Source organism: Stegodyphus dumicola, chromosome 7 (assembly GCF_044657685.1).
Source record: "Stegodyphus dumicola isolate Sdum_Otavi_A_Nest chromosome 7, ASM4465768v1".
In the NCBI taxonomy this organism is placed as follows: Eukaryota; Metazoa; Arthropoda; class Arachnida; order Araneae; family Eresidae; genus Stegodyphus; species Stegodyphus dumicola.
The window spans coordinates 31,976,210-32,002,825 of NC_140774.1; the positions used below are offsets into that span (position 1 = coordinate 31,976,210).

General features: G+C 33.6%; 1 protein-coding gene across 3 annotated transcripts in view; it reads left to right on the top strand.

Moving 5' to 3' along the window:
* The first annotated feature begins 20,449 nt into the window (after nt 1-20,449).
* sli (slit guidance ligand) overlaps nt 20,450-26,616 on the top strand; it is a 561,787-nt gene continuing 555,620 nt past the window's right edge. For all 3 annotated transcript variants that reach the window (XM_085820062.1, XM_085820064.1, XM_085820063.1), the window contains exon 1: nt 20,450-21,622. In XM_085820062.1, coding sequence (XP_085676188.1) covers nt 21,456-21,622 — 167 coding nt within the window. In that variant the 5' untranslated portion in view covers nt 20,450-21,455. The remainder of the gene's footprint in view (nt 21,623-26,616) is intronic.

Below are 26,616 nucleotides of genomic sequence, written 5' to 3' on the forward strand. Positions count from 1 at the left end.
AGGGGCGGGAGCCATTTTTGCCCATGGATCGGAATTTTGAAAAAAAATGACGTTTTAGTTTGTATAACTTCGATAATAAAAATATTGTTAAAAATCATACCAGATATTCGAAATAAACTTTCAAACTTTATTTAAAGAATATATATATATATATATATATATATATAATAAGATAAAATATGTAAATAAAAATTATAAATTAGCAATAATCCTTAATTCCTCCTCTCTATTCTAAAAATTGTAATAACTTTCTGGTCTGCGTCATTTTTAGATTGCATAGCTCTGATGACGTAACTAATTCGGAAACTGAACTCAAAATTTCGAGAACTGAAACCTTTCTAACTTAAACCAAAATCTTCTTTCGGTGATGTCGGATAATCGCACACTTTAACTTCAACTCACCTGCACCCAAGGTGCTACTTCGCTCTCTTTGCTTTGACATGCTGCTAACTGATCCGTTATCTAAAATGTGATTTTCTATATAAAATTGTCGGGTACGTATTGCACCCATGATCGTGTGTGATGAAGAATGTATTTTGATATTTATTTCGTGCCCAGCAATAAAAATTATGCTCGATTCGGCCACGTCTGTCTACAAGGCCTCTCATTTTTGATGCTCAGTATGCAATTCCTGCGGGTTTAACAGTATAATTATCATGCATCCTACGAACCACTTACCTCTGGATTCGCTCATTGATTCATTTGACTGACAGCGAATGACTGTCTCGCGACTTTAAACATATCCATCATGGGTTCTTAAAAGGTCTTAATCTTTGTCCGGTGTGTGTGTGAATGTTCTTAAAAATGAAATTTCATGAGGTGGACAACTTTAACAATATGCAAATTTAAATGCTATCGTGCCTACATATCCACAATTTCATTACCAGTAATTTATTGAAAGGAAAAGAAATGAATGGGAAATATGGTTACAAAATGATATCAAAACATAGCAAGGTTATAATGTAATAAAATTAAACAGCGCACGCAATATTGTTTACCTACAAAAAATGTAACCAATACTGCCCTGTTCTAAACGTCGGGCTAATTCTTATACACAACGTAACGCTAGATTCAGACTGGCGTTTCGTTACCGATACGGTGCTTTGTTGGAAAAGCATATTTTTGGTTATTTAAACTAACTGTCTATAACTACATTGTTCACTACAATTTTTCTCTCTCCCTTTTGTTTACACATCTCTTCTGGGTGAGACTAAAAGGTCAGAATCCCTTTTATTCATGCGTAGAAAGAAAAAAACACATTAATTTATTCAATGCTGGTAACATTTGATAATATGTAATTTATCAACTAACACAGATGCGTATTCGTATTATGCGAAAACGTTTCATGAATAGCATTTTGTATTATGATACTAAACTAAAGATGTCTAGTTATTTAACTGAACTATTTGACATAGCTGAACATAACGGCTAAAGCTCATATTGTTTGTGAGTTATCGTTCTATTAGTGATTACTCTTAATGTACTTAAAATTCAGCTCAAAAAGTAAAGATTAATATAAAATTTTATTCCTCACGACTTAAAGGATTACAGTTAAAAATAAAAGATTGCTTAGCTTACATTTATAGCAGCTACAGGTAAATGTGAAAGAGGCATCAAACACTTCACTGAAGAAATGACCATTGTTCCAGCTATTGTTCCAACATTAATCATCTAGACACCTAGAGCTTGAAACCCCTATCATAGGGCATCATGAGTGTCTGCTTTCATTGATGGAGATATTTTGGTGGTTATCACTTGGTGGTAGTATCAACTATTTGATTCGACTGTACAGGGTGTACCGTAAATGTTGCGACATCCTTCTAGAGGAGGTAGGGCGCATCATAAGTATTAAGAATTGCATAGGAACCTATACCCGGAAATTTCGGGGGTAAGTGGTAGCAGAGGTAGAAAATGGGAAAGGAAACAAGAGAGTAATTAAGTTTAAACATTTATGGGACATGAATACAAATGGTATTTCGACAGCTTGAATATTAAAACAGATGCTCGAAGTTTGCACCATCAGACACCAAACATGCATGACACCGACGAACATTGATTGCCAAACATGTTCAAACACACACTGGGAGTTTCTTTGATTGTAGCAGCTGCGCAGGCGAGTCTTGCCACGAGATCCATTTCAGACATAATAGGATCGTGATACAAGTCACTTTTGAAGTTTTCCCACAAAAAGAAATAAAGGCTCGGTAAATCCAGGGAACGGGTCCAACCCGCCTAAACCATCGATGCGAGAACATGTTGCGCCTCACATTTGGTGGAACATCGTCTAGCAAGTTGGGAAGAACCTGCTCCAGAAAGATCAAATAATTCGCGGCATTCAAATTGTCCGTGGGTGTCAGGCATGTTTGGCGTCTGATGGTGCAAACTTCGAGCATCTGCTGTAACATTCAAGCTGTCGTGCACCATTTGTATTCATGTCCCATAAATGTTTCAAATTAATCACTCATGCTTCTTTTTCCATCTTCTACTTCTGCTACCACTTACCGCTCACATTTTCGAGCGTGGTTTCCTATGCAGTTCTTAATCCTTATGATATGCCCTATCTTCCCTATAAGTTTGTTGCAACATTTACGATACACCCTGTGTAAGACAGAAATAATCAGCTTCATGAGACTGATTCGCGGATTCTTAGATATCCCTTGGGGACATGGATGTCCCTCGAGGATATATCTTGACAATTATCAATATTTCTTTCATAAATTTGAAGTATGTTGCAGCATATAATGGGCAAAACAAGAATACTACATTAACAAACAGTACAGTATTCAACAAATACGATGATAAAAAATAAGTTGTAAATGACAATATAACAATGTAGTATATACTTAATGAAACATTAACAATTAAAGTGTCTTATACATATACATATTTAAAGATTATTTTATTCTTGGATTTCTAATTTTGTCGTGTATTGAGTCTTATTTAGAGTATTGTGGGATTAATAGATATATTTTTGGGTTATATCAATAATTTAGTATTATGTGCTGAGCTGAAGTTCATCGTTTCTTACAGTTTCAAAAATTCTACACAGAGTTACAACACTGTTTGGGTCAGTCGTACAACAATGTTAACTTGCAACACTTACCAAAGGTGAACAACGTGTGGCGTTCACCTTCTGGTCGGCCGAGCGGCTCTTTAGGCAAGCAGCAGCATAAGCGGTCAGAATTCTACAGAAAATCGATTTCCTGATAACTACGCCGGTCTCCGTAAATTTTGCATAGACCTCTGGACTGAGCGAATACGTGCCGAAACAAAACATATTGAAAGAAGTCAACATAAGCTAACTACTGTTAAAACTTAAATCAAATATCATAAGAGTACTTTAAGTAACCGCAGTAGATTTCAAGAAACCACTAAGCCTGTATCTTACTATCATCCTATCCACAGGCTAAGATAAACACCAAAAATAAGAAAAAAGATACCGAGGTGGTACTGTAATACTTTTTGATGTCTTGTAAAGTAAATTTAGTTTTATCATTGAATATAGGTACCATATAAATAATATTTGCATGAATATAAATAATATTTCAATGCAATAACGTAAAAAAGTTACAAATATTATGAGAGTTACCATAATATGATATAGTAGTACAAAATAAGAAAATACTACAGGCAAATCAGTGCCAGTCAGCTACTTCGATGCGGGATTACGCGAACTTTCGATTTGTAAAAGACAGTAGTATGTTCGAAACGTAATAAAATGAAACATGTTTAAAACTATACTTAAATAATATCCGTAAAAAATAAAATTTTGAAATGCTTCATTCTTTCAATCTTGTAAATATATACTTCATAACCTGAAAATAGTAAATAATAAAATTTCAGTTTATTATATATAGTTATTGTCTTCCGTTATATCGTCGTTTTTTGAGTATACTAAGTGACTTTTATGGAACGTTAAATAAATATCAAATACTTCTGTTTGGAAATAATCTGCACTGCCTGTTTTCGTTAAGAGGTTAAACTCAGTTTGTTTTCTTTTTTGTTTCCAAGTGCCATCAATAACATCCAGCCAGTTGAATAAAATGATTTGTTCTCAACACAGATTTACCCATTTCTGAATATCAAACAAGTCGTGATTTGTAACTGATTGCACGATCTTCGTTGGTTATTGCCAAATGCTGATTGCACTATTTGTTCCTAAACTCATTATATCCATTTTCAAATCACGATGGAGAAATATCCGCAACCTTCAGGCTTAAATAATTTCCTAACTGAAGAGCAAGGAATAACAAATAAAGGAACACAAAAAGTAGTCTTAGATGACTTCCTTGTTTTTCAAATCTTGGTTTCATGTAGATAATCAATAAAAAATACTTTTTCCTAATTTTTTCCTTAAATAATAATAAAAATAATAATTCTGAAAACTTCAAATTACAGTCTTATGCCTCCAACAATTTACCATTAAGCTTCAAATATTTTTAAAAAATTGAAAAATATGTAAAAGCTATAAGATTGAAAGCAAGTGCAATCTGATATTGGAACGCAGAGATTTCGGTTTAACATCTGAAACTATTTTAAGCTACGCTGTTGACCTAGTCTTACTAGTTCAAGAATTAGCCTTTAAAATATTAAAGTCATAAAACATATATGCGCAAAATGGCAAAATCAAACAAGAGGGAAAATTTTTTCTAGGTTTATTTAATCAAAAATTAACGTCAAGTGAAATTTTAGCACTGACTGAATAAAGAAAAGAATGAATCATTCAAGACTTAGTTACGCATTTATTTCAATGGATTACCTGTAAACGAGATCTGCATCAAATATTTCCCCGGTGACAATGCTACCTATTTTGTCAGGATACGAAATCTGAGAAATAAGAAAAACAAAATATCTCAAAAAGATTTCCTTCGAAATGTTAAAAAAAAATAAACAAAATAAATAAATAAATAAATCTGAAAGCTTCAGATTGCAATTCTAAACCTCAGCGGAGGATTTCCATAAAAAATTTCAAAATAAAAATGTAACCACTATTATAATGTAAAATATCATACTTTTTCTTAAAACGTTTGTACCAAGATATGTAACAAATGAGATCAGAAACAAATTTTTTTATTAATCGCAAAAAAGCTACCCATACATTAAAATACATAAAAATTATCAATTTCTCGTATTAGAAATTGAATATACTTTAGTTCAAATCACTTAGATATATTATTAAATATAAAACAAATATGTAAGTTATTAAGATGTGAGATGACTGTTTTTAAATCGCTCAGTGTATTAGTGATGAAGAAATTGATTAAATCTGGAAGATCATTTAAAGACGGCCATACACTAAGAAATGGCTATGTACGAGACATGTAAAAGACAAATTGAAGATCTTACGTTTTGCACGAGGACAACGCTTCCCAAAAGCTTTTCTTTATTTTTTCTTTTATTTTCGTTCGTTAATTTTGTGGAGGGAAATTTTATTAAGCGAAAATGAAAATAAAATGCCTCTTTCGAGGTGTAAAAATATTTTTTTAATCCTCGTTAAAAATTCTTCTATTTAAAAATTCTAGGGTAAAACATCAATGAACATTTCACATCTGTCTTCCATAACTGAGTTACATAAAACTTTATTGCATGCAGCCGAATCTTGCACATGATAGCACCAATACTGCTAACGTCTCATTTAACCATCGTTAACACAGTAATCAAATCATGACTCATTTCTTTGGAAGCTAGAGCTTCTTTGTTGGTCACGCATTGTATCCAGACACAATGTGGAGACTTTTGTTTGACAAGTACTTGTTGTAAACTTTGGAATCTTTCAAATATTGAATAAGAACCGTCGGTGCATTCACAAAATCCATAATAGGCAATAAAATGAACATCTTATTGCTATCTGTTGCCTCATCAAGCTGAATTAAAAACAATTTGTCACGCAACTTCCAGAAAAGCTTATGCTGTACATCTTCATCTTATAAGGTATTTCTCCCGCCTTCCTAGCGTGCCTTCGTGGTGTAGTGGTCAGCACACTGAGCCGGTATTTCAGAGGTCCGCGGTGCGATTCCCGGCGGAGGCGTTGCTAAATTTTCATCTCTCCGGCTTCCAAAAATCCTAATGTCTCCACAATCTATATCATCAATTAGGTGGGCAAAAGTATCATTTATTAGACTGCAACTGTTTGGCAAAATTACCTCCAAACATAGTTTCTACAATCTCAGTTAAGGCTGGCAAAAAAGCTCTTCACCAGTGGGATGAGGAGCAATGGGATTTGGCTATTTTATATAAACATTTGCAGGAGGCAAGTAAAGCATTTTCATTCACAGACACTTTTTTAAGAAATTATTTTTGCTTTTCGTATGATTTTAATTTTAACTCAAAGGATTCTCAAAGTTTGTTAACGTTCTCACTATGAAGCGTTTTCGAAAGTCGTTCATGTTTCTTAGGTTTCATGTTGTGTTGTCTACAGCCAAAATTTTTGAGCAAATGACACATAGGGGCCTTACTTCTTCATTTACTTCATTAGGTAAGTGGTAAACCCAAAATTTAAGTGTTCTTGAGATTATTTTCTTGACTTTATTTCCAGAACCAAGCTCGTCCGTCCACTTGTTCATGCTTTTCTATCATCTAATGCTCGTTTGCTCCCACTTTAAAATTTATTTGTGATTCTGTATAAATCTGTTGCAGTGAATACTTAATATCATGAATTGCAATTAACACGCAAATTACAACATACAAATTCATGACAAATTCGATAACGATAGAAAAATCAACTTGACTGAGACTGGCTAAACTGAACGTGGTGTAACATTTGTACACATTTGCGTCGTGATCGCATCAGTTGCTCGAGTTGTTCGAGACAAATCGGAACTTCTTGCAAAGCCGCGAGATTATTTTATGTGATGGACGTAAGACAGAGCAAAACGGGCATCGATTCTGATTTTGTCAATACAGCTTATTGGTGTTGCCGAATATTAATAAATTTACTTATTTTGGTAATTTGTAAGCTTTGTAATTAAGGTCATAGAACAATTTTATCGTCAGAATACTCAAAATGCATTATTATTGTACACAATGGGACGGGGGGTGGCTCCATAAAGATTACGACTGAAAATTAGGCAGCAAATATTGAAACGTTGAGAAACGCTGCCGTAAGCTATTCACCCAACTTATAGCGACGAGATAATGCCATAACCTGAATTATTTGATCTTTTCCCTCCTCGTAAGCAACGTAACTAGTATCCTCACAAGGTATTTCTTCCACCTTCTTGGCATGCTTTCGTGGTGTAGTGGTCAGCACGCTCGACGTGTATTCGATAGGTTCGTGGTTCGAGTCCCTGTTTGGGCGTCCCTGTAGAGACATTAGGTTATTTCGAAGCAGAAGATGTGAAAAAGGAGCAATGCCCTCGCCAGGATTCGAACCACGGACCTCTCGAATACATGTCGAGTGTGCTGACTAATACATCGCGAAGGCATGTTAAGAAGGCGGGTGAAATACCCTATATCCTTAGCATCTGTACTATAAATCTACATTCCAAAGAATGAAATCTAGTTATATACCTCAAATGGAACCAATTTTTTAAATACTTTAATATCAAACCACTAGGTTTCTCATTTTACTTTTCTGTATTTTAATATAAATGTTTTTTTCTAGTCAAACTCAATTCAGGGTCGAATTTTGTTACGCATATCGTACAATAAAATCTTATTACGTTTTCATTGTATAAGGATAAAATATTGATCCAGAGAATACGGCATATTATAAGCCAAATAAATCCATATCGAGAAAGTTTTCGTTAAAAACTATGATTAAGTTAAAACCAGTACTCGAAATTTCAATAGAAAAATTATTGTGAAACGAAGAAATAAAACTTAGGTACGTTAAAAGGTAGGAAAATTTTAAAATAGTTGATAATTTTTCTCTTTATATCATTTTACTTCCAAAGAAAAAGGTACAAAAATAATCGTGAAGGTTTTAAAAGTTAAACTTTGCTTCGAGTTTAGTTTTTATTTTATTCATTACTAAAAGTTAAGTTTCATGAATTTGCAAACAACAGTTATTATTTTTATTTAAGAAGAGAAGGGAAATATTTTGCGTAATGTATTATGTTATTTAATTTAAAATTCTTTTTAGTCCAAAGGGGCTTTGTCCCTGAAGGACTATTGTTTTCATTTTTGCGATTTTACGTCGGAACTCTATAAACGGCGTATCACTTTTCAAAGCGTTGCCACCAAATACTATCGCCCTGTATTATATTTGAAGGAATTAAATAATGAAGAAACTGCATAAATGTTTGTATGTTTCTCGCATTGTGATAAAAGAGCGGTACATAGAGCCATCAAATTTGGATAACGTAATCTTCCTACGAATATGGGCATGTGGAAGACCAAATTTGAAATTTGAAATTTGTTTTATTAACATATTTCATAAAACTTTAACCGAATTTTTGATTAGCAAACTCAAGGATTTCAAAGCGATCAATGGCAACGTTGTACATTTTATCTCCAGGGCGTGAGACTCTATATCGGAAATTCTAAAGATATGCTCATTTTAAAATTATTTTGCGACATTGCCGTTGAACTGAATTTTATGGTTTAAGTGCAAAGAGAATGATATTTAATAAATAAAGGTTACGCACAAAACTTTAAAAACGCCCCTTTGGACGTAATTTAAAATCTAAAACTTTTTAGGGTTTTTTTTTTTTTTTTTTATTTTTTTTTATTTATTTATTTATTTTCAAATGTCTTTTTTGATGCGTTAAACTGCAATCTAAAATTTTCAGACAGCAAGTTATTTCTATTTTTTGCATTTTAAGAAAACTTGTCTCTAAGAAGGTACACATTTACAAACGTTTTAGCAAAAGCATCATATGGTCGAAATTTCCGCATTTGGCAAAATCCCAGTATTGGAAACGCGTATCATTACTAAGTTTCCTATATTACAGGAAGCATTAAAACGTTTGATTAATCCTGGGCGTATGTTGGAAAAATGTCAAAACACAGATTAGTTTCCTGGCGACAAGATAAAAATGCGTTTCCGATTAAGCTTCGTTGACACTTATTATAAAAAGGGAACATAGTCATTCTCTTTAACATGAATAATTCGATTGAGAAAAATTACGTTGATTATTTTTTTTTAAATTTCAGATATTGATATAATCTAGGAATACTTACGTCTCGCATTTCCTTTTTATGGAATATATATACTTTACACCAGAACACGTTTCTGAAGGTATTTTTACCGAAAAAAAATGTGCATTTTTTTTTAACGTTGCGATTTGAGCTTTACGGGTTTTTCAACATTTTTTAATCCTTTCGAAAAGTAAGGAAATAGATTATATAGGAGATGAAATTAGCACTTTATAATGCAAATATCTAAGCCAATTTACCTTCTCAAAAAACAGTTAATATATCTAACGGAATTTATTAAATGATTTCAGTTTGGGTTGTTTACTACATTAGGGACCATTCCCTGGAAACCAGAATCTTTTTTCCTCGGGGTTCCCGTTTGTTTTTATCGGTTTACGGTATGGCGGAGTTAAAAGAAAACTGCTAGACTTTTCCAAAAATTGACTTTTATTTATTTTTAACATAACAACATGAATCAATCTGTGAGATAAATGAATGCAATCTATTTCCTGTGCCGAATGAAGCAAAAAAAATTCACCGCCTATCGAACAAATTAATCTGATGATAAATTTTTAATTGCCGACTGAAAATTAAAATGAAATTTAAGTATGCAGTGTTTAAGTTTTCTTGCATTTTTTTCCTTTTCTGTATAACAATATTTATTTGTTTTATTGGACGTTTAAAAATATGCACACAGTTACATTCTATTGACAACATATTTTGAATAAAAATTTACTTCTTAATTATTCTAAATAACAAAACTAGACTAATAGCCGGCATCGGAAGACATCCGAAAATAAATAATTTAAGTGTTTTACTTTTACCGAACAAATGTACTGTCAACCTATTCATTACCGCTGAAAAAATACCGTTTGTTAACTGACAATATTTTAGAAGAATGAAATATCAATCTACATTAGCTATAAAAATATATTATGTCAATTCGAAATTTATGCTATGAAAAGAAAAGACCTACATTAAATCCTGTTTAACAGTTCCAGATAGTTCTTTATTTAAGTAATAAAGTAACCATAAATTTAGCTGCAAATGGCCTTAAAGATTATTAACTTGCGCTTACTGTAAATTAAATATGTTTTAAATTACATCAATTAAATATATTGTTGAAAAATTGAGTTATTCTGTCTCTAGGAGACGACAACACACGTTAACACACGACATCAGGAATAACTTTTGTTAATTAAAATACTAAAGCAAATATTAAAAAAAAATCAAATAATGTATAATGAATTAAAAGTTTTCTTTAAATTACAAAGATTGAATTTAGAATAAAAAAGTAAAATGAAGATTGAAATTATTAAGAAGTGCTTTTATTGCTTTTAAATTATTCAGTTTTTTTGAGTAACTATAACAGATTGATTAAATTGGAAACATAATTTAAACATCCTAAGAAATGCCTATTTTCGTGTCCGTGAGGAAACTAAATTAAGGAATTTATATTACGAAGAGTAGTGACATCTGCTAGATCACAAGAGTAATAGATGCCTGATAGCATAACTTAACATGGCTCGAAAATTTTGAAAAGACTTCGCTGATGATATTTCAAATGATAATAAGACAATCAGAAAACATAATACTACGAACCTTACCGCTTATTCACAGGTTCTATAACCCGGTCTCAATTTCCATGCCTTTGAAGTTTCAAAATGTACATTAAGCGATAAATAGCCTTTGGTCAAATGTGAAACATGTCACTAAAACTATGCGAACACTATATTCCCACAATCGTAATAAATGTGTACCTGCATTCACTTTCCTAAGGGGTGTACTTTAATGGAATAGGGAATAAAAAAGGTCACCTTCGGAACCTCGTATATGTTCTCAGATTACAGGTCGCTTCTCAAAATTGCGCTTTTTCCATTCACATATGACGGCTGTAAAAATGTCGGCAGGTACTACAGCCATCAGTGGTCAAAACATCTGATTCCTTCATCCGAGTGCCCCATTTACACAGATTTCTCCCATTATATTTCGTTCATCTCTGTTTTAATAAACTCTGTGTTTCCATTAGTGACATTCTGTCACAGCTTTTGTAATGAGAAATTTTTCGTTTATTTTACGATAGCTTTTAAACGCAAGAATAGGGGTGTTAACAATACTTCTGAACTTAAAAAAGGCCGTAGTGACGTATCCATCAGCCAGAGAGCAAATATAATGTAAATTTTGCATTATTGTATTAACAATACAGACTATGAAATGATACAGAGCACAATACATTTTATTATTTTTTTAGTAATATTGGTAAAGTATTTGCCAAATTTATCGATCAAACCTCTTCGCATTGTTATGTTATGTTACATAAATATTCTGTTCTGCAATAGCTTTCGCTGTTATCCGGGTTATGTCCTGGAACGAAAATATCCGTGTTTACGGGACCATTTGCCAGGATTCGAACGCCGGACCAAACTGCCAGTGTTCAGCGACCTTACCGCTCGGCCGCTGTTGGGCCGTAATGGTCAGTTTAATTGTTAAGTAAGGATTTGGAATAAAAAAAATTAAAACCGCTTAAAAATCGTTTCAGCATTAAAAAAATAAATAAATGAATGAATAAATAAATCAAAACTATAGCCTATTCTGAGGGACGGAAGAATCGCTATGAAATTGTTTTTTCGTTGTAAAATTTCAAGAAATTCAGTAATAGTGGTTGGAAACCGATATCAAAATACAAATGAAACAAAAAAAGTAATTTGCTAAAATATAAACAAAAAAATAAAATAAAAATTATTAATTAATTTGATCAAAATGTGTATGCAGGTAAATAAAAAAATCATTATTTAATTTTGCTGCGAAACGTTTTTTATGTTTTTCCACGGAAATAAAATTGTTTATTAATTTATTAGCATCAGAGATGCTATTAGTATGGAATCTCACTTTTTTTTTTTGTCCATTTTACTGTCGTGTCCGTATCTCATTTGCGTCCGTATTACGTTTTCATGCTGTAAGCCAATTGTTGCCGCCATGTATCTCTTTTATTAAGTAATAAAGAATTTGTATGCGTATATGTATATTTGCATGTTCCGCGCTCTGTGGAGAAACAACAGTATCTACAGCCACCAAATTTTGTAGTGCATATGTTACCGTGAAAGACCGAAATTGGAGAATGTCGACTTTCATCGGAGAATGTCAACATTCACCAAATACGTCGGTGAAAGATCGAACATTTCTTTACATTCTTGTACATTCGGACCCTCGCTGGTGTATGCCGACAATCACAGATATGCTCTGGTGTAGGTCGAAAAGAGAGGAGTATATGTACACGCTGCCATTCCAAAAGGAAGTGTTCCACAAATAAATGCAATTGTAAAAGCAAGGGCCTCTTGTGAAATTCAAAGTGTCATAATAGTTTAAGTTGTTACAATAAATAAGATTTGAATCACATAATTTGGTAAGTTTATAACTTCTATTATTTTCCTTTCTTATTTTGAATGTACTGTGTGTTTTAAGTTCTTATATTCTTAAGTTCTTATTCTGAGTCTCAAGTGCGTTTTTTTCGCGAATGAATTACGGAGAAGGAAATATAATATTCTTATATGTTCAACATTCACCATTAGTACATGGTGAATGTCGAAATTCACCGGTGTAAGTCAGAAATAAGAGTACGGACATACACCAAGCGACTATGTGAATGTTGACATTCACCGGTGAAAGTCGACATTCTCCAGATTTCGGTGTTTCACCGTAACACATACATAGTCATAAGCATCTCGAAGCCCGCACTTTGAATTGCGATCTGCTTTTTAATTATTTCTAATTTAATGAATTTTGGATTAACAAACTTAGCAATATGAAAGCTAGCTATGGAAACATTGTTCGAAATATTAAAAATAAATAAAAATTATCTCCAGCACGCCAGACTGTTGCCATTCAGTAAAATGTAAAACAATTATCCTTCAATTTTAAATACTTCGATACGGTTGTTGTAACTAACCACACTTGTCTGACCAAATTAGAATAAATCCACAAATTTTATCGTAGCAAGGGGTACAAGATTACGTCTGTTAAGGAAAAGCCTTGGGCACCATGAAGGTAACAGTACGACTTTGCCCAGTTGCGCAGGTTTGAGGAAAAGCATACCAGGAAGTAGACCGATGGTTTCTCAACCCTTTTTTCCTGCCACCAAACCACACGAGAGGACTTTCAGCTCGTCATATATTTGCATTTCCCCTCCTATACATTACTGTTATAGTAAAGACACTATACATTTACAACTTCGGTGACTTCGGGACTCGAACCTGGACCCTTTGATACGGTAGGCAGAGTCACTAACCACTACTCCGTCGGGCAGCCTTCGATGCTTGTATGCTATACTAATATTCAGCAGCTTCATTTAAATAGTTGTTCTAGTTATATAAATTAATCCCAAATGGGGGCTGTAAATGGAAGTTCCGCAATTAATCTCCGTTAGAGGATCTGAAAATAGAACGAAAGTGAGGCTCGTTGACCTCTGAGTTCGCAGTGCATCACCGGAGATCGAGAATTTGAAAATCACAAGAGCTGAGCTAGATGCGGTATCTGATCAATTGGAAACGCCATCAAGCACATCTGTAGGCTGGGCTAGCTTCAGTCTTCGCAGAGAGATCGTCAGTGAAGGTGAAGAGGAGTATTGCCAGTGCCTGAAAGAATATATTTTTAATTATCTACTCTTCGGCGTGTTATATTTTGGTAAAGCGTCAGCTATTTAGTTTTCAAATTTAATGTATCTGTTATAGTAACAGACTAAGCTATTTAAAGGTAACGCAGTTCTTAAAAGAATATTTTTTCTACTTTTTAATTTGATTTAGTGGCGATAGGGGGTTGCTATGGCGCTGCATCCTTCCCCAGAACTAAATTGAAACTCCTCAATTTTTGAAATCATTACGCCTTTTTTTTTTTTTTTTTTTTTTTATGTTCGCTTTTTGAAAAAAAAATGGCAACTTGCTTTATGGCTTGACAGGCTTAAATTTTCTACTTTTGTAGTACTCGTATTTGTAGCGCTGACGCGACAGAGAACATGCATTTGCTACTTATTTCATTGCGTTTTTTTTTCAATTATCGAAAGTAATGTAGTGCCTTTTGTGATTCTTATTGTTAGGTGAGTGAAGTCTGCAAAGTGTTTTGATTTACGTAAGTCATAAGGTTTGATATTTGATAATTGTGATACTTTGGCATTAGTGATTAATGATTTGCTAAATTTCTGAATTTCCATTGTAGAATATTATTGAAAAAACAATAATTTTAATTGGGCACAACTTTAATGAGGATTTGAATATGTTATTATTAAATTATTATGGTTACTTAGTGCCCTCATTCATTAAATTTTTAATTTTGTGATAATATTAATTTCTATGTGAGTAATTGTATTAGTATATTATTATTATTATTATTATTATTATTATTATTATTATTATGCATTAAAAACAAAGCATCTCTGCTGAATTTTTCAACTCCCTGCCCCTAAAAAAAGAAACTGATACCGTGGAGGCCGAAGTAGTCGAGAATAGTGATGGTGGTGATCATAGTAGTTCCTTAATGGTAGTAGATAGCTTGCGTTTCAGTGATGGGTAACGGCATTGTGATATTTCAGTTCCTGATGTAAAATTAGTACTAATAATAACGAGAGTAATGAGAACAGTTTGTTGTGTCCCCAAAATTTAAGTATAGATGACAAAAAAACTTGCAACAAGTTCAGGTTATTTTGAGTTGTTGAAACTTGCATAGAAGCCACCCGAAAAATCAAATTGAGTTTCAAGTGAAAGGTTCTCTGGAAAATTTCAGTATGCATGGCTCAGAAAGTATCCCTGGCTGGCGTACTCTAAAGTAGAAAATGCAGCATACTGTATATTTTTTATATGCATTATGCTGAACGCGCATCTTCGCAGCCTGTGAGCCATTTCACGGAAGACGGATTTAAATAGATATGCGCCTTGTAGTATTTCAGTAACTATAATGCGTTGAAGCACAAAATTTCGTTATTGTATTACGCCGCCTTAAGCCAGATATGCGACAACAAACGAAAATCTGTGGATGTTTAACTGGATCAAAATGAAATCAAAGAGGCTCAAGTGAATCGAGAGGAACTGAATCCCATAATAAAAATTATAATATTGTTTGGAAAACAAGGGTTGGCTATAAAGTAAATTTCAGAATATCTTAAGATTTATCGTTCAGTCTGGAGACAAATCCGTGGACGATCATCTATGAACTAAAGCACCATACACAAGTTTCGTTATCCAGAACAAAATACATGAAACTTGAGTTCCTCTGACACGAACAAAAAAGGCTAAATAAATCTCATTTTTGATTGATAAAATAACTGATGTTGCAACTATCAAATAAATGTCTTTCTTTATTTCGACAAGGAGCAGATGAAGATTAGTGAATTTTTTTTTTTTTTTTTTTTTTTTTTTGTGTGTGTGTGTGTGTGTGTGTGTGTGTGTGTGCGTATTTCGTTCTTCTCACTGCACAAAGTATTTCACAGACAATTTTGAAAGGTCTGGGTCTGGACATCAAATACCTTAGAGGACAAAGTTGTGATGGCGTTTGTGTTATGAGAGGAGAGTTTAGAAGAATGCATGCACGTATTGCAGAACACCAACCTAATGTCATGCACATTGTATGCCACACTGCTTAAATCTTGCAATATTAGATTCTTGGTAAGACATCTAGTTGCCTTGAAGTACTAAAAAGCATCAGCTTTGTAGCAAAGTTCTTAACTTCCTTTATACCATTTGAATTCTTAAGATTTTGCAATACGAAGCTGGTTAATTTATTTATTAGGATAATTAATATTTGTATTAAGGGATATTGCTTATTTCAGTGTAATTTTGTTATATGTAATACATTTTTTTTGATAAAGTTGTTCTGCAGAGTAAAATTCTGCTCAGTTTTTAAATTTAACGGTGTTCCCTTTAGGCATTTTCCCGGTACATTTAAAGTCAGACGAAGGTTGGCCGCGTAGCTGCTAGTTTGCAATAAAAGATTATAAGCTCAAAAAGGAAAAACTTATATCGCCATTACGAAATTAATCACAAAGAAAATTTGAAATGTTGGAAGGCGAACTGAGGGAAGGAAAATTACACTTTTTTAAAATCCGTCTTATAAACTAAATCCAATGAAGCTACAGTTTATGTAAGTTTCGCTTACTCGCACGTCAATGCAAAAAGTTCAAACCCATTTAGTAATGGTGAATTCTTTGAAGATTGATTAAATCTAAGTTCTCTGTCCTAACAAAGAAAAAATATTTTAAAAATTAGTTTATCAGCCAACCCGGCAGCGGAATGTGTTAGCGAAATTGCTAGTGATTTACGATGTTAGTTAAATGAAAAAAAAAATTATAGATGTTGCTGCATTCTCAATAACAATTGATGCGAGTACTGACATCTCAGACATAGCTCAGCTTGCCGTTTTCGTGCGAGGTGTTATTGATGAATTTGAAGTAGCTGAGGAATTACTGGAAATAATTCCTATGAAAGGAAAAATTGCTGCACGAATATTTTTTCTGAAATAAAAACTCTAATAGATAAATTAAATTAAACTGGAATAAAATGGTTGAATTTGCAAGTGATGGTGCAGCTATTACAGTTAGTTAAAAATGAAGTGGTGGCAAAATTAAGAAATATAATACGAGGTGAAATGGTTAAGTCGAGGAGCTATATTGAAACGATTTTTTGATTTAATAATTTTTCATTAGGGAAAAAATATTAACGAGCTACATAATGGTACAGGAATAATAGATTTAGCGTTGCTTGCTAATTTACCGGGTCATTTAAATATGCTCAGTGAAGAGCTGCAAGGAAAGGATAAACTTATTACTGACACGTATTATTTCTATTAAAGTTTTGAAAATTAAATTGGAAATAGGAGAAACAAAACAAACAAACAAACAAACAAACAAACAAAAAAAAAAAAAAGAAAGAAAGAAAGAAAAGAAAAGTAAAAAAAGTAAAAAAAAAAAAAAAAGTTTAAAAAAAAAAGTAAAAAAAAAAAAAAAGAAAAAGAAACTGCACAGTTTCTCTGTCTTAAATCTCGCTTTGTTACTGGAAATTAAAAATCTGAAAGATATGGAAGAAAACAGCATTATTACGAATTTGAAGGCAGTCTTAAGGAATTTAATAATTTGTAGTCCGATAATAAAGTATTTACCATCATCATTAAAACGGACATTAAAAACGTACCAGAAAATTTACAAATGGAACTAATTAATTTACACAGTGGCATGCATCTTATTCAAAGATCGGAAGATGCAAATCTGATTAATTTTTATTCGTACATGTCAAAAGTTAAACATCCTCATTTGCAAAATTGTTCCGTAAGAACAATGGGCTTTGTACGGGAATTCTGAAGGTACGCTGTTTCTAATTTTTTTGCGATTTTGTTGCTGAATTTTATGCAATGTATGTGCAAAAAAAGTAACCTTTAGTAAATAACGTTAAAAAGGAAAAAGTAATTAATTTTAACAAATAAAGTAATACATATATTATAGTTTTAAATATAAATACAGAGATAAAAGGTAATCGACAAACCGAGAAGTAAGTACTATTGTACTAAAGGTTAGAAATTAGCGCTAAATGCTGCTAAATTTAAATAGAATTATTTGTTCTTTCCCTTGATGTTATAATGTATTACAAAAAACTTGGTGGAATTCGTGCCGTTTTACTGATTGGTTGGATATTCATCTTTAATAAATATAAATATACACTGGTGTGCAAAAATTAAGGACGAGACGGTTTTTTCAATATAACTTTGTACAAAAGTTTTCCAAATCAACACATTTAATACCGTAAGAACCCCAATACGTGAGGACATGAGTAATGTAAGCAACACTTACTAAAAGAGAAATCGGAGGGATAAAAAGAAGCTTTATTGAAAAAGTAGCATGGAGCGCAATGCGACTGAAGGCCGAAACATCCCTGTCATGGGCGTCCAGCAAGAAACATCCGGTCTTTAATAGGGGATATGATCTTCCCTGACTGCTAGGCAGGTTTCACAGGGTCTGCCCATGCTGAGAATAAGGGTGTCAATGAGTTGTTGAGGCATTGCTGCCCATTCGTCTTGCAGCGCCAATCGAAGCTCCGGAATCGTTACTGGTGGCAAGGTACGAGCTGCCAAGCGTCTGCCTAGAAAATCCCATACATGCTCGATGGGATTGAGATCCGGAGATCGTGCCGGCCAATCCATACGTTCAATATCCTCACTCTCTAAGAGCTGTTCGGCAACTACTGTGCGATGACATGGTGCATTGTTGTCCATGAAAAGGAACTGCGGACCCATAGCGCCTTTAAAAAGACGCACATATGGAAGAAGAATCTCGTTACAATAACGGGTCCCGTTGACTGAACCTGCGTCGAAGATGTCAAGGTCTGTACGACTACCAAGCATGATGCCTCTCCAAACGAGAACACCGCCACCTCCATACCTGTCCTTTTCAATGGTGTTCGAGGGATGATTGCGGCTTCCCCGCTCTCTCCAGATGAGTATGCGATGAGAATCGCTACTCAGACTGAATCTGCTCTCATCTGTAAAGATTACTCGTCCCCATTCATTGTCTCTCCAATTCCGGTGTTCCCTGCACCACAGAGAACGCCTTCTCCGATGGGCAGGCGTTAGAGGTACACACCGTACAGGGCGTCGTGCAAGCAGACCACCACCGTGCAGTCTTCTGTCCAGGGTAAAACGCGATATCGGTCGTCCAGTCGCCTGTGTCGTGTGTCTAGCGATTTCTCCCGCTGTCTGCCGCCTGTTTCTTCTGGCCTGTAAGGCAATATACCGGTCATCTGCGGGTGTGGTTCCTCGTGGACGACCACTACTAAACCCCCCGGATAGCTGTTTCTGTAGTTTGAAATTGTCTCCAAAGTCGTTAAACGATGCTGTGAGCAATTCCGAACTCTGCAGCTACACTTGTCACACTGCGGCCTTCCTCCAACTTCCCAATGATTCGACCTCGGGTAAAAGCATCCAGATGTCGTCTAACAGATTGATTATTCGCCATTTCTCGCTGAGGCAGCAACTCGGTGTGATTTTAACTACTATACGGCGTGCAATCTCTTTGCCAGAAATATTGATCTTACACCGACAACATGCTTTATACTACTCAGACACTCCCCCATTACGTCTACCTGCATATCTGCGCATGTGCTACCGTACATCACCTTACTTAATCTTCTGATTGGTCTTTCTGTCCGCTCTGCCTCTTCGTTCAGCTGATATGCTAATTTTTCGACTTCGTCCTTAATTTTTGCACACTAGTGTATGTATTACTTTATTTATTGCACACTTTAATTTTTATACATTTAAAATATAAATAAATAATTTAATAAATAAAGAAAAGATACTTATTAATAAAATTAAAAGATAAAAAAGGTGTGTTAAGAAAACTGCACAGTGATATGATGAATCGGAGGTAAGGCGGGAGGGGGGAACTATATGGCATCATCTAACACTCCATCGAAAATTCTAAAAGTATGCTGTATGAAATTTTTGAATTTTCTGATTTTACTGCTGAATTTTATATAGCATATATGAGCAGAAAGCGATGTTTAATAATAAAGTTAAAAGGAGAAAATAAATCTGTTAGTGCAAGATCAGATTCGTAAACTGATAGGGGCCCACCAGCGGCCGAGCGGTAAAGTCGCTGAACACTGGTAGTTCGGTCCGAGGTTCGAATCCCACAAACGGGCTGGCTGCATGGGCGTTTTCGTGGTTTTCCCCATGTGTAACGTGTATACGAGCCAGTTTCCCTTAGAAAGTCCTCCACGAAGGCATCCCTCCCTTAGGCAGATAGCCCTCGAGGCTTTGCCATGATCACGCACACACACACACACACGTAAACTGTTAGCTCAACCGACAGCATAAAAAGCATTAATAATTCCTCTGATGCGACGATAAAATCTGAATCCTTTTGTTTAATTCAGCTATAATTGATTTAAATTAAGGAATAATATTCTTCACTTAGATTATAGTAAATAGCTTCAGGAAAAAAATTTGCGAACAAGAAAACTATCCACACTTTTCTAGCATTTGAACCTAGTTAGTCAGGATATTTAAAAACTCTACTGTAAACGACCGTTAATTTTTAGTCTAGAAAGAATTATTTCGTTGTCGCATTTAAAAACAGTTATTTGAAGAAGATAAACGGTGTACAATAGTTTAAAAAAGTCAGCGGGCGCTCGATACATTTCATCAACTAAAAAAAGAAGCTAAGAAACTGAAGACTAAGCTTCCCTATTTTATCGTCATGATGAGTGATAGATAACACAGGTAAGATGAAGTACATTGGCTCTTAGTTAGCACCGGTTTGGCGACATTTGGCCTATGATTTTGGCGCCGGAAAATTTGTATTGAATACGACAACCCTACTCACGGAACATTCAGTCGAAAGCAAACCTCTGATGCGAAGGGGAGAGTCGTCTGCATTGAGCTCTCGTTCCATAATATCGTCTGCTCTCTGAACTGCTACTCTCCGTTCCACTATTATTCGGGATTTTTTTTTCTCCTTCTTTCCTGTTTTAACCGCCTGCTTTCAAAAGCTATAGAAGAAAAAAAAAATTGCATTTCACGCACGATTTAGCGAGATCTGTTTGCATTCGAATCGCCTGGTTTGTGGATAAATTTATTTCTTTTTTTCTTCCCGCCGTGACGAAAAGAGTCATCATCTTTCAGTTTGTGAGAAAGAATCATAATAATTTTTTAGATTTGGGTTATGTCACTATGTGGTGAAGTTGTGTTGACTTTTCTCAGCTGGCGTTGAGCTAGCTGATTCTAAACTATGATTTGTGATGTGAATTTATAATTGTGAAACCGATAAAACTGTTTCGTCCTGGAAACATATTTGTTTCAGATGTAGATACATTCTGCCGCTCTGAAAGACTTGTTGCAGAAGAAAATAAATCGGGAATTGAAGGTTACATAGAACTTGAAAATTCAAATAGAATGCTTTTAGTATAATATTTCTCCTGTGATTTTATCATCATATATGTTTTCCGATTCGTTTCATATCTGGGTGTAAAGAATATGTTTAATATGGGGGAGGTAGAAATGAAGAATGTGTTTCAAGAAACCAGTTTGCATGAAACATAAACATTTCTGAAAACCAGTGGTAACAAACAAAAAAGTATTTCAGTTTCGTGTGGAAGAAATCTCCATCAGTTCCCACCAACATTAACAACGGCATACGAACATATTTACAACATTAAGCGGAAGATCTCAATCAATCAATCAAAATCAATCATGGAGGTTTTCCCACGACTGTCAAAGCAAGGATTATCAGTATCATCGTCGTAAAAGAAGACAAGGAAAAGAAATAAGAGAATTGGGTGTTTTTTATTTTATTCCATAAAACTTCGCACTGACTTAGGTGTTAAAGTGACAAGATCTCCACGAAGATGTACTTAACAATTTTGGTGGTGTTATTATTGGGGTACTGTGACGGGGAAGAATCTCGTCTGTCGGTCTGTCCCCCCGTCTGTGACTGCAAAGGACTGACAGTGGACTGCGGCAACCGACAGTTGAAGTCTGTTCCCAGGCCTTTGCCAAGGGAAGCAAAAAGGATGTAAGTACTTATTTTATTTTATTTCGTTTTATTAAATCTTGATATTCTTCCCTTTTTCCCCATGTCGGGCCTCAAAGAGGGTGCTAAATTTAGAGCAGAATTTTTTTTTTTTTTCGGAAATAATTTTCCATTTCAAATAAACAAAATTTGCATTTGTTTCTTTTACATCACGCTAAGTATGATCTTATTATACAGGTTTGAGTCAAAAATTAGAATTTTCAGATTTTTGATAATTGACCCCCGAAATTTTTATAGAATTCATAAAATTTAATTTTCTAGACATTTTTACCACATTTTTTTAGCTTAGTTTTTTTTATTAATGCATTTGTTTATATATTAACATAATTTTTCAGATTTGAATCAAATATTATTATGTATTAATACATATATCTTTCAAACTACATATCGATAATTTGAATAAGCTTTTTTAAAGTTTTTCAATGAAATTGAAAATGTCAAGTGTCGTATTCTGAGTTTGAATATTTCATTGATTTATATTATTTGCGTGCTTCTAACGCAGAAGATAATTCATTAAATGCTTTGAATATTTTTTAAATTTATTGCTTATAATTTGTATTTGAAAACAATTTTTGGTTTTTTTAAATAAAATTTATTTTTTAATAATTGTAATAACTTTAAAGATCTATTAAATTTTTTTTAATATTTCCAAAGCTTTAAAAAACGCTCTGCCAGTAGTATTCAAAATAAAACTTTAAAAAATGCGTTTCAAATTAGTATTTAACAATAGCATGTTTCATACATTAGTTAGCTTTAAGAAAACATATTGAGAAACTGCAAAAAATGACAAGAGTTAAAATTTATCATGTTTAGGTTAATTTCTTTAAATATTAAAGGGGACTTCAGCAGTGTAGAAGTTTAAAAAATAGTGCTTTTATTTACGATTTCTTGTTTTTATTTAATTAAAATAAAAATTAACAATGCAGTAGGAATTTGCGATGTAATAAAATGCACATTTTTTTTCAAATAAAAACTTTATGATCTAACCATTTAACAAGAAGATGGAATATAATTTGGAGTTCTGTGGTAATAAATGTTAGTAATATGTGTTTATATAAAATTATATGCATATTCATACAGAAATTTTGTATTTCACTCATTTGGTTATTTTTAAATTTCTTGTTTTTCAAACTTGTTTGCATCGTATCGCACATAATTATAAACGTAGCCAATTTGAATTTTAAAATTAAGCAAAATTTACTATGAGATTTTGACTGAGACTTCTTTATAAGGGTGCTTTGTCTCAAGAACGCGAGCACTCATATTCAAATTCAGCAAGCGTTTTGCTTAATTTTTCATAGAAAAGATGTGTAGATTTAAATGTAGATTTACTCGAGTGCTTCTTTTTTGAAGGAATCAAAATATTCTACTGTTAGTGCCTTGGAAAAAGTGGGAACCTTATCAGCATCCTCCGAAATGTGCAGTTTTTTTTTTTTTTTAAATGTTTAAGTCATGTATTTGAGAGTTTATTCAGGTGCCCCCTGTTATTACATAGAGCGATTCTTCTCTCTCAAAGCATTTAACAGGATAAGGAACAAGTATCCTATTAAACAAGATCCACATCAGAATCTTAATTTCATATATTTTTCCTAAAACGTGTGGAGTCCAATATTTCTCTTCATTTTTTAAACCGGGATCATGGATCTCCTTTCAAACATTCAAGAAATATTTCCTTAGTCGTGAAGCCTTTTTGATATTTTTTGTAGTTATATTACTAAGTATTGTCGCTACTATTGTCGAAAGCACGAATCGAGCAGGAAAACATTCTGAAAGTTTTGGTGTGCGTGTACTTTTTATAAAAGTGAAGTCGTGAATTCTGTATAATTTGTCTTCTCTATATATTTTTCTTCTAGCATCATGTGAAACAGAAAGAAATTTGTTAGCAGCCACATTTAAGTAGAAACAACAAAAAAATGCAATTTCGTGCTTTTGGATATTCAGAAGTAATGCGAATAAAAGCATTCGATGACAGGTTAGAGAAATAGAGCAAATGGCCCTGAAATTATGTGCGTGAGCATAAATAAGTTGAAAATGAAGGCAGTATGTACGGTACAAGAAATAATTTCCGTTAATAATTCCTGAAATGAAGAAGTTGAATCAAAAATATAGCTACCCGTTTATTCACATTATGTAATAGCAGAGCGAGTTTTTAAATTGAAGATCAGTATTCAATATTCCCAACCACTGCCATCTTATTGTCTCAGACATTGTTCTCCGAACTGAATGCTTCCAGTCCTCACCGTGTAGAATTTTTACATCATTAAAGCTAGTCCTTTCAGGGGACTTTTCTGGATGTCCCGTCATGAGTTTGAATTTTCTCCATTTCCCTATTGTCAAAGACGAGAATTATATATTAGAGACCATTTCTTGGCAGTTTCATGGCGTCAGGATCATTTCTGAATAGTGATCAGTGGCAGCGTGGAGGACAGCAAACGCAAATCCCATGTTTCAATTGTAACTTGTTGCTGCATATATATAGCATCTTTGGCTGGTGATTATAAGCTCGGTCAAACGACTCTTATTAAAAGTGAAAAAAGTGAATTGAGTGTAGAATTTTTGGATCATCCCCGGTTTCTTTCTAAAATATACAATGACCTGTTACATTTACTTCAGATGTGTAACGATCCATATATCTGACTCGTCCTCAAGTTCCATATTATACTATAATCTTTCGGAGATATTACGACAGAAATACTATTAGCGGACACGTTAGGAGCAGTTTCTGAAGAAATATTTTAATAAGAAGTTTATTTTTTACATATAGTCATATAAATGTGAATAAATAAAGTAAAATACGTGAAACACAATTAAAACTTGATAGATGCAAAGTGTGGCTGATTTGAAATCAAAGTTTTTAAAACAAAATTTAATGGCATACGTAAGATAAAAATATGGAAAGCAAATTTCTAATTGGCAATAATCCTATTTATTCTTCATTTTAATTTTCGTAATTCCCCTTTCTATCCTGAAAATAGTAACTGTTTATAAAATATAAATCTGAAAGTGCGTCACTTCAAAATTAATTTGCATCACGCTTAATTACGTAACCTTGCAGTGCAGGTTTGTTATAGCCAATTAGATTAAAAGATTTCATTTGAAACCGAAACTTTTTGGGCTCCTTTCTTCTACGCTCCTTTTGAATGCGTAGTCATTTTCCCGCTTGCCTGCTTCAAATGTAGCACGCCGCCCATTCATTATCTTGAGATGTAAGCTTCCAAAAATCGTGGGGTACATATTGAGCCGGTGATATGATGTGGATCAAAAGTTCATTATCACGAAATAAAAATTGTGTGTTGAATCTACAATCTACGTTTGTCTCCAGGTTCCATCCTTCTGCTACGCATCATATCTGTATGCCAGTAACATCTATAACCATCTCGGCCATGACTAAAAAGTAATTGGTATGTTCTCTCCCATGCATCCATATTTATATCATCTCTACACTGTCGCTTTCGTTTTCGCTTGAAATTCTGTATATGTCCAAAAAAATTCGTATAATAGGACTCGCGCCATTTTGCTTTTAGTTACGTATAACCACGACTACTATGATGATAATAGCTAAATGTTATTTTTCAAATTTTAGTTCATTTAATTAAAACTGTGCAAGTAAAACAAATCTTTTATTAATTTTATTTTCTATTTCTTGGTCTACAGTAGTGGTGGGGAACCTTTTCAGGGCCGCGTGCCCAAAACCTTTTTTGGGGGGCCCGGCGTGCCCAACTTCCTTGATTAAATCTCCATCAGAGAGCGGTTTACCATGTTCTACCAGGCACAGTGAAATTTGAAAGCTGGTCGTTGTTAGATGGTTTGTTTTAGAAAGATAATTGCAAAACCCAACTTTCTGGTAATTATAATTCCTTAGCTTCCCTTCAATAAACATCTTCCGTTCAGCTTTATTAAGTTCGGCAACAAGCTTGTGGTTGGTGTTAAAGTGTCGTAAGTAAGTAACAAGTAAGCCATAAGTAAAGATAAGTAAGTAAGTGAAACGTTCAAGAACAGACTAAAACACTTATTTAAATTTCATAGTATCATTTTATTGTGTTTATTGATTAAGGAAGTAATATTTTAGTCGCGTGCCGGCTGATGAGGCTCTGCGTGCCGACTGTGGCACGCGTGTCATAAGTTCGCCATCACTGGTCTACAGAATGCAGAAAAGTCATATTAAAAAGGAAAATTAGTAATTTTAACTAGGCTTCAGTTTATTTAAATTTATAGGTATTCATAGCCAAATGTGTTAAGACAGCTGAACAGTGGTAATTCGCTTCAGGTTTTAAACCCAGATGAGCGATCTGGCTGAATGTGCGTTTTCGTGGGGACATCAGCAATCGAGCAGTAAGATGCATTGAACAGCGGTAGCTTGACGTGAATTCAGATCCCGGCGAACGGTAATGTTTCGTCATAATCCAAAATAATGCAAATAATCTAATTTAGATCCGTAATTGATGTAAAAATCTAATCCCATCATTCAAGCTGCTAGACTAACAATGAAGGATTAAATCTTCTATTTCAAAAATCCATCATCTTTAGTAACTGTATGATAACCCAAAGTACCGAATAATTTTTGAAAAAAAGGTCAGAATCCAGCAAATTAGATTAGAAATTCAATAAATAAATAAAAAGCACTCACATAATCAATTATTTTTTGCTGTTGTGACTAAAATACTGCGGTAAGTAATTTGAACGGTAAATAAGAGTATGTTAGAATAGTTCAACACAATATAAAAAATAGGAATTGAATTGAATTTGGAAACAACGTTTCTGGAGTGTTATAATATTTTTGCAAATATATATGTGTGAAAAATTTCAAAAAACTTCTGATCGACAGAAGATAAGCAGAAATTAATTTCAGTTTGATCCCAAAAAAAAAAAAAAAAAAAAAAGTAGAGAAACTAAGTTAAATAAAAGCGCATAAAAATAACATTGATTTTAATTTTGCTAGAAACACAAATGCAAATGGTTGCTCTTTTTATCTTTAT